This window comes from Thamnophis sirtalis, unplaced genomic scaffold (genome assembly GCF_051295495.1).
Source record: "Thamnophis sirtalis isolate CommonGarterSnake01/CBP01778 unplaced genomic scaffold, rThaSir2_p1.2 scaffold_2, whole genome shotgun sequence".
NCBI lineage: Eukaryota > Metazoa > Chordata > Lepidosauria > Squamata > Natricidae > Thamnophis > Thamnophis sirtalis.
Window position 1 is genome coordinate 59,803,861 of NW_028261382.1, and position 15,921 is coordinate 59,819,781.

Below are 15,921 nucleotides of genomic sequence, written 5' to 3' on the forward strand. Positions count from 1 at the left end.
TTAAAAACGCATCCCTCCCACCAGGAAGTCCCCAAAACTAATTTCACCTTATTCGCCCAACCGCGGAAGAGTAACTTTGTTAAGCATTAACCACTGAATGCTGTCCAGAAACAACTGGATTAGGCAAAAAAACAAACAAAAAAAAACCAGATTCTGCAGAAGAATTTAAAAAAAAAAAGCAACAGCAAAAGTCCTTCGTCATTTCTTGGACATCTTCTCCCCGTCTCCCACCCAAAAACCCCAAATCTCCTCTGGCCAGAAGAAGTAGTTATTGCTGTCCTAACGGAGCAGAGATGCCACCTACGATATAGACAGAAGCTGTCGCGGGGCCGGTACCAAAAATAAAACGGAGGGGGGACGGGACGGGGATGGGACCGGGGAGCCGGCTCGTGGAAATTTGAAATGTAACAGGACTTAGCAATAAATAACAGCGCCCTTTTTGAGGTCTCTGAGCCAGGGAGGGCAGAAGGAAGGCGGTCAAGCCCGACGGAAAAGGTTATCTGGTGCCTTCTGGGACCAAAATTTTTTTTAAAAAAAAAAAAAAAAAAAAGGAAGATGGGACGGAAAGAGAAGAAGAGGTGACCGGTGAAAAGGTTCGGCCGCAGTGCAAGTTACATGTTGAATCCATAAACCGGCGTCTGGCTGAATCCGGGTGCTGTCGGGTAGGCGTACGGGAAGTTGGCCTGGGGAGGAACGGCATTGGGGCCGGCCGTGAGCATCAGTTGCTGGCCTGGAAAGGAGGCAGAGAGGTTGGTTAGACAAGAACAAGCCAACTCACCTGGACAAACCCTTTGGGCATTTGGGGCCTGGAAGCATAAATCAGAAGGTGAATGGTGGAGGGAGCTGGGAAGGTCTAGATCAGGGGTGTCAAACTTCATTTCATCGAGGGGCGCGTCAGGGCTGTGTTTGACCTCTGGGGGCGTGGCCAGCTTGATGTCACTCATCGAGGTTTCATTTTCAGCCATGTCGGTGTTGTGGCCCACCAGCAGAGCCGGCAGCAGATTCGGACAGTGAGGAGGTTGGGGAGGAACATGGCCAGTCCTGGAGTCTGGGGAAGGGTCTGATAAGAGCTCTGTGTCGGAGGCAGAGAGGGGGCCAGGGCCGTCTGCCAGTTATCAGCTGCCTTCGGAGTCAGACATCAGTGAGGCAGAAGAACAGCTGGAGCCTGTTCCCATTTTGCGCATGCGCAGAGCTGCCAGACGAAGGGAAGAGCTAAAGAACAAGGGTCGACTTGGGAGTAAGGCCACAGGTGGACAATGAATGGCCCCTCCCAGAGGAAATAAATAAAAGAGGAGTGAAAGGGGAGTGGAGTTTGCAGGAGGCAATTATTTCCTTCCTGCATTCTTGCCAAGTATGTTGGCGTCTGAAAGATATCGGCCTGGCCACTCTCCAAGCCTGATCAAGGTGGGTAATTGTGAATATATCTTGAAAGACTTTGGGAGAAGAAAGACTTTGCTGGAGAGGAATTCACTGTAAATTAAATAAAAGGGGTTTATCAGGACTCGGACTCGGCTTCGTGCTGCTGGGGAAGCCTAGGTGAGAACAATCGGCGCATGCAAGCTCTGTTTTGAGCCGCAATGACCTCCTGCAGCGAAAACGGAGCTCAGGAGGGCTGTGCGTGACCTCCCTGCGTTCCTTTTTAGCTGGCAGAAGCACTGTGGGGCTGGTCCTTGGCTGTTTCCAGGGTGGGATCCGCCGCCACCACAGTTTGGTGAGTGAGTTTGACACCCCTGATCTAGGTTATCAAAGAGAAGGACTGGGATGGGGTGAAGGGACATTCGTCGCTGTCTTCTGAGACTTGAGGGGCAGTCCACCGAGAAGAGAGAATTGACCTACTCTCCAAAGAAGCTGAAGACGCTTTTGGATGAGAAGGCAAAGGTTTTTCAAAGGGGGGGGGGGAGGGCCAAGAAAGTCCATGGGACGACAGGAGGGCGTCAGCAATAGAGCAGATGGGGGGAATATTTATAGAATAGCACGGGGAAACCACTCTGACGTACCAGGGCCTCCTTCTCTTCAGTTGGCACAGTAAGCAAGTACGGTTTACTTTGAGCATCTAAGGTGAGGCCTACCACAGAAGGAAATCTAGATTAAGGGAATCTTTTTAATGTTAAGATACAATATACAGAAGTGGCCAAAATTGTGGAAACCTTTTGGGGGGGAAAGTGTATTTTTGAGGTTTGGTGACTAATAACACCGCTTTTGGTTTTTTTAAAGTAGTACCATAAAATTGTAGATCAAGAGAAAGATAATTTAATCAAGAATGTAATGCGATAACTTTTATGAAGGATTTGCTAGTAGAATAGCCGTTATAAAGAAGAAAAGTAAAAGGAGATATACAAAAGTTATCACCGTAGAAAAAATGAGGTATACAAAAATTATGTCAGTTAGTACTGTGTTTCCCCGAAACTACGACATGTCCTGATAATAAGGCCATGCCATATTTTTTGGGTGGGCCAAAAAATAAGCCCCCTGGACAACCCCACCTCAAGCCAGGCAGAGCACCACTCACCAACCTAGTGATATCCCAAAAGCGCCAAGCCACAGGAGCCGGGGGAAAGAGAGGGCAAAGGCGCTCATATTGCTTGCCGCCTTCGGGATACTGCTTGGTTGGTGAGTGGCGCTGTGACCAATTAAAGCGGAGGGTTGTCGGGCGGCTGCTCTCACAAGCAGCCACCCGGCAACCCCTCTTTCCAACCAGGCAGAGCGCCACTCACCAACCCAGTAATATCCCAAAGGTGCTAAGCTGCGTGGCGCTGTGCCCGGCTAGAAAGGGAGGTTGCATGAGTGCCTGTTCCGCTCCCAGCTCACGTGCCTCCCAGCCTCACCATGCCGTGGCCCAGGTCTCCCTGCAGGGCCAGGGTGCCGCTGCCATCGCCCTGCCACCGCTGCGGCGCTCCGAGCATAACCAGCTTCCAAACTCCGGAGATCCGCTGCCGAGTCTTCCAGCAGTGGCCGCTCTGGGACAACCCTCTATGGTTGTGGGACGGCTGCCGGAAAAGAGTCTACCAACAGCCGAGTCCATAACCATAGAGCATAGTCCCAGAGCAGCTGCTGCTGAAAGACTCGGCAGCAGATCTCCGGAGTTTGGAAGCCGGTTATGCTCGGAGCGCCGCGGCGGTGGCAGGGCAATGGCAGCGGCACCCTGGCCCTGCAGGGAGACCTGGGCCACGGCATGGTGAGGCCGGTTATGCTCGGAGCGCGGCGGTGGAGGTGGCACCATGGCCCTGCACTGAGAGCTGGGCCAGGGCATGGTGAGGCTGGGAGGCAGGTGAGCTGGGGCAGAACAGGTGCTCGCGCAACCTCCCTTTCCAGCCCAGCAGAGCGCTACGCAGCTTAGCACCTTTGGGATATTACTGGATCGGTGAGTGGTGCTCTGCCCGGCTGGAAAGGGAGGTTGCTGGGCAGCTGCTCATGAGCGTGGGCACCTCATGGCTGCTGTGTTGCGTTGCTGCGACAGCACAACACAGCCATTTGCCCCTGAGGCTGCGCCCGCTCGCAAGAGAACAGCCACCCGGCAACCTCAAACCAATAAGCGCTCCCCCCCCGATAATAAGGCCCAAGCAACATTTTGGGAGTCAAAAGAAAATAAGACCGTGTCTTATTTTTGGGGAAACATGGTACTTACTGTGTTTTCCCAAAAATAAGGAAGGGTCTTATTTTCTTTTGACTGCCAAAATAAGCGCTTGGCCCTTATTTTCGGGGAGGTCTAATTATTTTTGAGGTGCAGGAGGCGGCGAGCGTGGTCACCTCATGGCTGCTGCTGTGTTGCAATATTTTTGGGAAGGGCTTATTTTCAGGGGAGGGCTTATTTTAGTCCATGCGCTCAAAAGCCTGATTGGGTTTATTATTTGGGGAGGTCTTATTTTCAGGGAAACAGAGTAGTTGGGTCACCTTTAGCATGAATTATGGCTTTACAATGTCTTCTATGGAGAGAACCAAGTCTTTTAGTTCTGCAGCTGTTATAATGTGACACCCTGATTGAATGATTGCTTCTATTAACTGGGTTTCATTCAACTGACTTAACAAGTTTCTTTAATCGGCTCCGTAGATTTTCAATTGAGTCAAGCAGGTCTGGGCTATTCCCAGGTCATTCCAGCAGTGGAATATCATTATCTTGAAACTCTCCCCCCCCCAAAAAAAAGTGGTGTTATTAGCCATCAAACCTCAAAAATAGACTTTCCCCAAAAGGTTTCCACAATTTTGGCCATTACTGTAGAAAGAACATCCGCTGGAACAAAACTGGAGTTAGATCTGTTAGTTTTTCATCCCCAGCCTAAGCAAAGAATTAATTTTGCCACACGTCAAACACACAAGGGGAGGTTAACAGTACACATGCCTCATGCAGGGACACCTCTCCCCCCCCCCCCCCGTGTCAACACTATGCCCGCAGGCAAACTGACCTCGCCATCTGGAGTTTCCTTTAATGGGGACCTAGAAGGTAATGGTCAGTAAAATCTACCTTTTGCCAAATGCGGCTCAAGCGAGATTTTAGGTTGGTTGAGAAACACGGTTTCATGTCTCAAGCAAAAATCTACTCCCTTTCGCCCCTCGCCCAAGATTACATCCCACAACTTCTTATTCCTTTTGGAAGGAAATTTCTTCCCCCCCCAAAAAAAAGTCATGGAAGCGCACTATTGCAGGCTAACTCTGCCCACTGCCAGGAGTTCGATTCCATCAATCCTGACCGGCTCAAAGTTGACTCAGCCTTCCATCCTTCCGAGGTCGGTAAAAGGAGGACCCAGATTGTTGGGGAAAATATCCTGACATTATAAACTTGTTTTGAGTGTGCTGTAAAGCATCGTGAAGCGGTATACAAGTCTTAGTGCTCTTTTAGTCCTTCCTTCTTTCCCTCCCTCCCTCCCCTGGTGGTGCAGTGGCTAGAATGGAGTATTGCAGGCTAACTCTGCCACAGTCTGCAGTTCAATCCCAATGGGCTCAAAATTGACTCATCCTTCCGAGGTCAGTAAAAGGAGGATCCAGATTGTTGGGGAAAATACCCCGACATTATAAACTTGTTTTGAGTGTGCTGTAAAGCACCGTGAAGCGGTATATAAGTCTTAGTGCTACCTTAGTCTTTCCTTCTTTCCCTCCCTCCCTCCCCTGGTGGTGCAGTGGCTAGAATGGAGTATTGTAGGCTAACTCTGCCACAGTCTGCAGTTCAATCCCAATGGGCTCAAAATTGACTCATCCTTTTGAGGTGGGAAAAATGAGGACCCAGATAGTTGGGAGGCAATTGGCTGATTCTGGAAACTGCTCAGAGAGAGCTGGAAAGAACTGGGAAACCGTATATAAATCTATTGCTATTAGGAACAATGACACCCCAAACCTTATCCACATTCAAACATAGCAGTAGACTTATATACCGCTTCATAGGCCTTTAAGGCCTCTCTAAGCGGTTTACAGAGAGTCAGCATATTGCCCCCAACAATCTGGGTCCTCATTTTACCCACCTCGGAAGGATGGAAGGCTGAGTCAACCCTGAGCTGGTGAGATTTGAACCGCTGACCTGCTGATCTAGCAGTAGCCTGCAGTGCTGCATTTAACCACTGCGCCACCTTGGCTGGAAGCTCCCTATGTAATTACAGATGCACTCTCTCTCTTTCTCTCTTCCTCTTCCTCTTTTTTCTTTTTTCTTTCTCCTTCTTCCTCTCTCTCTCTCTCTCTCCCTCTCTCCCTGAATTACAAGCTGGTTTTTTGACAAAAAAAGGTAAAGTGGACAGAGGACTAGAGCCAAGGAACTGGCTCAAAAAAACCTCTTGAGGTTGTAAACCCCGAGAAATGTTGCAAGACTTATGCAAAGTAAGCCAGACGTTTATCAATGACTGTGTCTTAAAACCTTAGGGGGAAAAAAATAAAACGAGCGAGCTAAATTTCCTCTAGAATACTTATTCCAGAGGTGGGTTCCTACCAGTTTGCACCTATTCGGTAGAGCTGGTTTGTCAAATCTACCGAACCGGTTAGAAGAGGTTCCACCAGTGGACCCGGAAAGCAGTCCACCCCTACAGAAGAGGTTCCAAATTTTTTTGAAAACCACCACTGACTTATTCGTAGGAATCAGGAAGGGAGCAGAAGAGTTTAAGATTAAATGAAGTCATCAAAATTTATGGAAGGCCCAGGAAACATTTTTTTAAAAAATATCTACTTACCAAATACTATAGGAGTAGGTTCTGCTACTTGCTCCTCGTCTTTCCTCAGACTTTCCGAAGCATCGAGTTTATCCACCTACGTTACAAAAGGAAACAGGATACGTTCAGGAAAGGCCCCGAGGCAGCCTGATGGCCATCCTTAACCTTACCTTTCCCCAGGTAAGTTCCAAACTCTTAAGGCAGTTTCAAGTTGCCAACCGCTTCGGTTTTAGAGGTCTCTGAGATGGGATAGACTGGTGGACACGTTGCCCATTTGGGAGCCAACTGCTAAGGGGTGGAATTTGCTAAAGATTTGGACCGAGAGGCGAGCAAGGATGGGATAAGTCAATAGGGCAGGATTAACCAGAGAGGGCCGCGGATTAGATTTCCTTTCAAAGCTATCCGTGGGTCCCAAAGAGAGGGAAAATTTGTGGGGTGAGGGAGCACCTATAAATAAGGTAGAGAGCAGGTCTGATCAAGGCTTCCCAAGAGCATGAAGCAAACTCCTTGGCCCGACAAAAAACCCTTTTATGAATTGACTGTGAATTCTGCTCATTCACATCCAGCAAAGTCTTTCAAGGGAGGATTTACAGTCACAGACCTTATCTGCCTTGGAGAGCTGCCAGGCCAATATCCGCAGAACTTGGCAAGGAGTCTCAGAGAATCACGAACCAATGAAGCGAACTAATTGTCTCCTGCAAACTCCACTCCCCTTTCGCTCCTCTTTTATTTCCTCTGCGAGGGGACATTCATCGTCCACCTGTGGCCTTACTCCCAAGTCGACCCCTGTTATTTAGCTGTTCCCTTCGTCAGGCAACTCTGCGCATGCGCACACTGGGAACAGGCTCCAGCTGTTCCTCTGCCTCACTGATGTCCGACTCTGAAGTCAGCTGATAACTGTCGGATGGCCCTGGCCCCCTCTCTGCCTCTGATACAGAGCCCTCATCAGACCCTTCCCCAGACTCCAGGACTGGCCCATGTTCCTCCCCAACTTCCTCACTGTCTGAATCTGCTGCCAGCTCTGCTGGCGGGCCACAATAGCGGTGGGTGTTCTTGCCAAATGGCAGCTGGGCAAATTAAACCTGCTTCTACCAATCTATATCATGCATATGGCTGATCCCAAACCACTCATTTATTTATTTATCAACAGGTAAACTGGCCACAGGTAAACTCTTGAGTACTTTCGAATGGGAAGAGTTAAGAATCTAGCAGGCAGAACCAGAGGTGGAGTGAAGTGAGTCCTCAGCCTAGAATCGTTACGTTCTCACAAACGGTCTAAGCCCGCCCTCTCTTGAATTCCACTGGCCCTTATCGGCCGCCAATCTAGGGCAGGCATTCCCACGGTACGGCCAAAAGCGTTCAGGCTTTGTTAATAGGAGGAAATGTCTTTCGGGAACTAGCTGTTAGGTGGAGGTTTGAGTGATGGGCGTTAAACTTAAAGAGTCAGAGGAGGAAAAGTTTATAACTAAGTTCCGTGTACTAAATTAGTTCTTATTTTAAAACCAGGCTTATGGTGCATGCAGTTTCTCGAAGACTGAAGGCTTAGTAGACACTGATCACTTGCAAAACCCAACCAGACTTCAACCTGAGAAGGCCCACAATGGACACTTTGGAGTAAATCTTATCATTTATTTAGTGAACAGATGGGGGGAGGGGTATACAGATAGTCCTTGACTATTGTTTCACTTAGTGACTGTTTGAAGTTACAACAGCACTGGAAAAACCACTTTTGACCATTTTTCATACTTACAACCCCTTGCAGCACACACACACACACACCCATGGTCGCGTGATTTACCATTCGGATGCTTGATAATGGATTCATATTTATGACGGTGGCAGTTTCCCAGGGTCACATTTTGCGACCTTCTGACAACGGCAGAGATTGTCTTAAAACTGTGGCGAGGAAGGTCATAGAATTGGGTCAAAGCTCACTGAACAACAGTCTCGCAAAGCAACAAAAAATTGTGAATATAAATCAGGGACTACCTGTATGTATTTTTGATATGTTCCACAGAATAAGTAGCTAGGTTTTTCCCCCCACTAATAGCCAGAAGTACTTTAGGTAGATCTGTAATTCCAGGATTAGGAAAGATGACCGTGGGATTAAGAATCCTTCAAGAATGATCCAGTCTATCAGATACCGTATTTTTTAGAATATAAGACACAGCTCCCCCCCCCCTAAGAGGGTGCAAATTTGGGTGCGTCTTATACACTGAATGTAGCCTCACCCACTCACCACCCCCAACCCTTTTGGCCTCTGCCTCCCAGCAATTTATCTCCTTGCAACAAACAGGAAAAATGGGGCTTGCAGAGGCTGCAATAGGCTATAGCAATCCCTGCAGCCTGAAACAGCTGATCATTGGGAGGCCTGGGCTTAAACTGAAATTGAAAGTGAAACTTGCTGTTTGCTGCAAGGAGGCAAATTGCTGAGAGGCAGAAGCAGATATTTTTTTCTTCTGCTAATCAGGCTGTTTGCTGTTTTCTTCTGCTAATCAGGCTGCTTGCAAGAAGGTAAATCAATAACTATAAATGCCTATAGAAGGTTCAAATTATTAGACTTATTTTTTAAAGACTGCTTTATTATTGTTCTAGACAGCTTAGCAAAATGAAGAAGCTTTTTAGAATAAATGCTTGATCTGAAGAGGCCCAGTGCTATTGTATCTTCTTTTAAATAGCAGAGAATAACTATACTTCCAGAAAGCATAGCAATTTAACAGCATCTGTACAAGTATAATCTGAAATATAACACCACAAACAGTGTACATCATCTGTACTGTTTGCTGTTTGTTGCAAGGAGGCAACTTGCTGGGAGGCAGAAGCAGATTTTTTCCCCTTGTTTTCCTCCCCCAAAACTAGGTGCTTCTTATACTTTGGAGTGTCTTATACTCTGAAAAATACGGTATATATTGAACATATATTATACCACTGAACGCTTTTTTTAGTCTTCAATGAAAACTAGACGTTGTTACAAATAAGTAAATATTTGGGGTTTTCCTTCCCAATGAAGCAGATAAAAGTCAGGCTGGATTTTCCCAAGTTCTTTATGAAGTGATATTCACTATGATATTAGTTTAGATGAAGCTAAATTATTCTGCTTTTGGTTGCAAGCTACAGCGCGATGGCTGGATCTTTCGATCTACTTTTAAGGACACCAATTAAAAACAACAAAAACGAGCAGGTAAAACTAGAGAGAACGGTCACCTTATTAAACAGACCATCAACCTGTAAAGAAAATTAAAGAGGGGAATATTTAAAATCAAAAAAAGGTCACAAAATCCAAGTTTAAGACAAACGCAAAAGGAAAGGTAACACTGGGGGAGAAACAGAAGAACGCCACGGAGTTAGGAAAGGAGAAGAAAGAGGGACATGAGCTGTGAGGATTGGCAAACCCTGTCTTTTACTCAATGTTTAATGTCAATTTATAGATATGATGATGATAATAATAATAAAAGAAATAATAACAATAATAATTTTTTAAAAAAACAGTGAAACCCATTGGCATTAGGGCACTTGGTACCATGTCCAAGAATTTTACAAAACATAAAGAAATTGTAGCTTCCTGTAATAACACCAGTGGAACTGCAAAAAACTGTGCTTACTCAGAACATTGTATATTTTAAGAAGGTACTTGGTTGATACCTAGGACGCTGACAGCAAACTGTATCAACCATTAGCACTAGTCACTGGTATTTGTAATGCAATTTTGAATGTTCAGTTGGCTGAGTTTCATGTTTAATGAATAAAGTATATTATTATAATAATAAATTTTAAGAAGATACTTGGTTGATACCTAGGACGCTGGCAGCAAACCGTATCAACCATTAGCATCAGTCACTGATATTTGTGAATGCATTTTTGAATGTTCAGTTGGCTGAGTTTCATGTTTAATGAATAAAGTAAATAATCATCATCATCATCATCATCATCATCATCATCATCACCACCACCACCACCATCATCACCATCCTAGCACACTGGCAGAACCTGTATCAACTATTAGCACCAGTCAATGATATTTGTGATACATCTTTAAATGTTCACTTGACTTAGTTTCATGTTTAATGAATAAAAGAAATAATAATCGTATATTTTAAGAAGGTACTTGGTTGATACCTAGGAACGCTGGCAGCAAACCATATCAATTATTAGCACCAGTCAATGGTATTTGTAATGCATTTTTGAATGTTCAGTTGGCTGAGTTTCATGTTTAATGAATAAAGTAAATAATAATAATAACAACAATAAAAACAATAAAAACGACAACAATAATAATAATAATCATCCTAGGACGCTGGCAGCAACCCGTATCAATCATTAGCACTAGCCGATGGTATTTATGATGCGTTTTTAAATGTTCAGTTGGCTGAGTTTCATGTTTAATGAATAAAGTATATAATAATAATAATAATAATAATAATAATAATAATAATAATAATAATACCCTGTTTCTCCAAAAATAAGACCCCACCGGAAAATAAACCCTAGCATGTTTTTTTAGGATGTTCACAATATAAGCCCTCTCCCAAAAGAAGCCCCAGTTAAGATCATCAGACAGAGGGGCGCAATTAGTACTGTATTTTCCCCAAAATAAGACCTAACCAGAAACTAAGACCAAATGCATCTTTTGGAGCAAGAAAAATAATATAAGACCTGGTCTTATTTTTGGAGAAACGCAGTAATGATAAATAGCTGATTTATCTTTGTGGACAGTGTATTTGTGCTTTGGAGACTGAAAAGGCTTCAGCTGCACTAACAAATCTGAAAATTAGAACAACAGAGTAATCAAGACAGAGCTGAAACTAGGAACGAGTTTGCTATGATGGTGCAACAGCCTTGGAATAATGTTACTGATGAAAACACTGCATTTTTTTTAGATGCAACGTTATCATTACATGCAGTCCTTGACTTACAACTGTTTTGTTTAGTGACCGTCTGAAGTTACAACGGCACTGGAACAAAAAAAGGGGATGGGACATAGGACCATTTTTCAAACTCGCCACGGTTGAAAGGTCACATGAGCAAAATTCTGGTCGCTTGGGCAACTGTTTCATATTTATGACGGTCGCAGTGTCCCGGGGTCAGGTGATTAAGGCTTAAGTGTGACTAACTTAATGACTGCCGTGATTCACTTAATAGCGGTGGCATATAGTAAAAACGGAGCCAAGCTCTCGTCAGTGTTTAAAACATCATCCAGAATTAAATCAGAGTCCATGACAGAGCTTTCCAAGATGTGCCAACCTGTCTCTCTTAATAAATTGGAAGTTTGAGGAAAGCTCTGCCTTGGACTCTGATTTAACGGGGTGCTGGCGAGCTCTCTTAACAACTGCCTCGCTTGGCAAACAGAAATTTGGGGCTCTATCGTAGTCGTAAGCTGAGGGCTACTTGTATTTCCAGGCCATGGCGCTTCTCAATTTTTTTTTAAAAAAATAAACCCAGCTCCAGGCAACTAACGCAGGTCCCACTCGCTGCTGAAATTGTGCCTGCCAGGCTGAGATCAATGTTTAATTACAGGCATTAAGCAATCCACCTCTCCAAAGAGTGATCAGCAATCAACAGCTTTAATTAAGCGAATGAGGCAATGGTGCTGGTGGCCCCCTGGCACTCAAGAAGTCTTAAGTCATCCAGCAAGTTTTTGACAAGTCTCAGTTTCTCTCTCTCTCTCTTTCATTCTCTTTCTCTCTTCCACCCTCTCTCCCTCTTTCATTCTCTCTCTTCCTCCCCCCCTCACTCCCTCTTTCATTCTCTCTCTTCCTCCCTCTCTCTCTCCCTTTCATTCTCTCTTCCTCCCTCTCTCCCTCTTTCATTCTTTCTCTCTTCCTCCCACTCTCTCTCTTTCATTCTCTTTCTCTCTTCCTCCCTCTCTCCCTTTCATCCTTTCTCTCTCCCCCTTTCATTCTTTCTCTCTCCTTTCCTCTCTTTCTCCCCCTTTCATTCTTTCTCTCTTCCTCCCTCTCCCTATCAATCTATCTCTATATCTCTATCTAGCTATATCTACCCTGTTTTCCCAAAAATAAGACCTACCTGGATAATAAACCCAATTAGACTTTTGACCACATGCGCTAAAATGATATCTCCCCCAAAAAAAATAAGCCCTCCCCAAAAATAATGCAACACAGTAGCAGCCATGAGGTGACCATACAGGCGCCTCCTGCACCTCAAAAATAATAAGAACTCCCTGAAAATAAGGCCAAGTACTTATTTTGGGGGGGTCAAAAGAAAATAAGACACTGTCTTATTTTGGGGAAACATTCTATCTATCTATCTATCTATCTATCTATCTATCTATCTATCTATCTATCTATCATCTATCTATCTCTTTCTATCTATCATCTATCTATCTATCTATCATCTATCTATCATCTATCTATCATCTATCTATCTATCTATCTATCTATCTATCTATCTATCTATCTATCTATCTATCTATCTATCATCTATCTATCTATCTCATTTGTCTGTCTATATTTATATCTAAGTATCTATGTACCTATCTTTATGTCTCTGTCTATGTCTGTCTATCTATTTTTGGGGAAGCCTTTCCTTTGGATTGGGGCAAGACCCTTCCTTGCAGAGAAAGCTGTACTTACTTTGGTAAGGTACTCCCTCATCACCTGAATGAAGTAAGGCATCGCAAAGTCCATAATGTTGTGTCGCCATGCCAACTCCAGGACCACATCTGGATGCAGCAAGTCGTAACACGTGAAGAGAGAAGCTGCAAAACACTCTTTCTTGTCTTCCTCCAGGAACCACTGAAGGAGCTTCTCAGCCAGTTCGGGGTCTTTGGACTCAGCTGCATATTGCATGGCATCCTAACGAAAACCAACGTGGCACTTAAAATAGCTCTGCATTATTTTTATTGCAAAAACCTCCGTCCTTCGTCAATATGAGTATATACCTAATTTTGTCTTTATTTATTTATTTACTTATTTTTGTCATGTTTAGGTAGTGTAACATTGGAGGTGGTAACCCCTTTAAGAGCTGTATGCAATGAAATTTCATTTTTAACGTGTGCCAGTTAGTATACATTCAGTGACCATAAAGGTATTCTATTCTATTTCATTCTATTCTGTTCTGTTGAGCTTGTTAAGTGACCGTTCAAAGTTACCTCAATAAAAGGTACTACTTATGACCCGGAATCAAAACCCCAGAACCACACCCGCCCAGGCCCATTTTGCAAAAGATACTAACTGTTCTGACCCAGGCTTTCCGAGGGCATGAAGCAAACTCCTTGTCCCCACAAAAAAACCCCTTTGATTAATTTGACTGTGAATTCTGCTCATTCACATCCAGCAAAGTCTTTCGAGGGAGGATTTACGGTCACAGACCTTATCTGGCTTGGAGAGCTGCCAGGCTGATATCTGCAAAACTTGGCAAGGAGTTTCCAAACCAATGAAGCAAACTAATGGTCTCCTGCAAACTCCACTCCCCTTTTATTTCCTATGGGAGGGGCCATTCCTTGTCCGCCTGTGGCCTTACTCCCAAGTTGACCCCTGTTCTTTAGCTCTTCCCTTCATCTGGCAACTGTGCATGCACACACTGAGAACAGGCTCCAGCTATTCTTCTGCCCCAACGATGTCTGACTCTGAAGGCAGCTGATAACTGGCATACAGCCCTGGCCCCCTCTCTGCCTCCAACACAGAGCCCTCATCAGAGACTTCCCCAGACTCCAGGACTGGCCCAGGTTCCTCCCCAACCCTCCTCACTGTCCGGATCTGCTGCCAGCTCTGCTAGCGGGCTACAAGAGGAAGCTGTAATTCGGAACATTAAGAACTGACCTTATAAAGCCGATCTTTCTTGCAAAGTTCCACGCTCTGCTTCCACCGGTTGTTGCCTTTGTACAAATAGGCGGCGATGCGCCGGAACTCAATTAGTTTGTGCTTTTCAAGACGCTGAGCCAAGGTGATGTTATCAAAGTTATCGTACGCATCGATAGACGCTCGCAGGCCCTGTTAGGAGACAGAAAAGGTCCAGGCAGGAGTTAGGGGCTTTGCTGAAAAGAACCAGAGGGCCTGTGGGTTTTTTTTTTTATAATTATTATTAAATCTGCATGCCACCTGATTCCCAATAACTCTGGGTGGCCCCCGCCAAGTAAAAACATTTGCAGGTAGTCCTCGACTTCACAACAGTTCGTTTAGTGATCGTTCCAAGCTACAACGGCACGAAAAAAATGACTTAGGACCATTTTTCACAGTGAAAACCATTGTGGCATCCCTGCAGTCACATGATCAAAATTCAGATGCTTGATAACTGACTCATGTAGGCTGACTCTGTAAACCACTTAGAGACGGCTGGAGAGCACTGTGAAGCGGTATATAAGTCTAAGTGCTATTGCCCTTCCTTCCTTCCTTCCTTCCTTCCTTCCTTCCGTCCGACCGTCCTTCCTTTCTTCCTTCTCTCCCTCTGTCAGAATACAGCATTGCAGGCTAGCTCACTGCCAGGAGTTCAATCCTGACCAGCTCAAGGTTGACTCAGCCTTCCATCCTTCCGAGCTGGGTAAAATGAGGACCCAGATTGTTGGGGGCAAGAGGCTGACTCTGTAAACTGCTTAGAGAGGGCTGGAAAGCACTGTGAAGTGGTATATAAGTCTAAGTGCTATTGCCCTTCCTTCCTTCCTTCCTTCCTTCCTTCCTTCCTTCCTTCCTTCCTTCCTTCCTTCCTTCCTTCCTTCCTTCCTTCCCTCCCTCCCTCCCTCCCTCCCTCCCTCCTTCTTTCCTTCCTTCCCTCTCTCCCTCTGTTAGAATACAGCATTGCAGGCTAGCTCACTGCCAGGAGTTCAATCCTGACCGGCTCAAGAAATTCGAAACTTATTTGCACAACATCTAAAGTTTTCCACACCTATAAGAAGCTGGGATCCAAGACTAGTCGAAGACTGATTGGTAAATGATACATTAGGGGGAAAAACAAAATTTCTCCCCCCTTCTTCTTCTTAGGACAAGGGGACAAAAAGAGCACTACAATTGTTATGACCCCTGATGTGATTGTTACATTCATTATCTTGCTGAATTAATTAGGAGCCACAGTGGCGCCAGTGGTTAAAGTACAGTACTGCAGGCTACTTCTGCTGACTGCTGGCTGCCTGCAATTTGGCAGTGCGAATGTCACCAGGCTCAAGGTTGACTCAGCCTTCCATCCTTCCGAGGTGGGTAAAATGAGGACCCAGGTTCCACCACAAAACCGCGAAGCCCTTATCCGCGCCGACATAACTGCGGAGGGCAAATCCGCCCCGTCCGAAGCGCTAAGGAAAAACGCGACCCTACCGCGATGACATAACCGCGGAGGGCAAATCCGCGCCTTCCGAAGCACTCAGCACCCTAAACCTAACCCTAAACCTAACCCTAAAGCAAACCCCTAAACCTAATCCTAACCCTTACCTTAATTTAAATTGGCTTTCTGCCGCCGCGCTGTTTTAAAGCGCCCTTCTGTCGCCACGCTGTTGTCGCGGCGGTGATGATGCGCGGTGATGACGTCGCGGCTTTAGCAACGCGGTTTTATCACCGCTATTTTGACGAGCGCGGTTTTGTCGTGCCACGGAGGACCCAGATTGTTGGGGGCAGGAGGCTGACTCTATAGACCGCTTAGAGAAGGCTGGGAAGCACCGTGAAGTGGTAATGTTATCCCATGCAAAATGGAACTATGAATTCTGCAAATGGTTATTCCAACATTTTTAGATGACTCCTGTTGATTAAGGGAATCTTGAGACATCTATGGGGTCCACCCACAAGAACAGAGGAGCTATTTCTTATACTAAACCAGTGGTTCTCAACCTGTGGGTCGGGAGCCCTTTCGGGGGTCG

General features: G+C 45.4%; 1 protein-coding gene across 6 annotated transcripts in view; it reads right to left on the bottom strand.

The window, feature by feature from the left end:
• Positions 1-130: 130 nt before the first annotated feature.
• The window catches only part of CLTCL1 (clathrin heavy chain like 1), a 67,576-nt gene continuing 51,785 nt past the window's right edge, over positions 131-15,921 (bottom strand). The window contains exons 29-34 of one of the 6 annotated variants that reach the window (XM_087705707.1): positions 13,904-14,074; positions 12,716-12,937; positions 9,330-9,350; positions 6,147-6,222; positions 1,998-2,065; positions 131-730 (exon numbers count right to left, since the gene is read on the bottom strand). In XM_087705707.1, the coding sequence (XP_087561833.1) occupies positions 719-730; positions 1,998-2,065; positions 6,147-6,222; positions 9,330-9,350; positions 12,716-12,937; positions 13,904-14,074 (570 nt within the window). In that variant the 3' untranslated portion in view covers positions 131-718. Of the gene's footprint in view, positions 731-1,997; positions 2,066-4,400; positions 4,432-6,146; positions 6,223-9,329; positions 9,351-12,715; positions 12,938-13,903; positions 14,075-15,921 lie in introns of all 6 variants that reach the window. The other 5 variants (XM_087705709.1, XM_087705708.1, XM_087705710.1 and 2 more) reach the window with 5 other exon arrangements.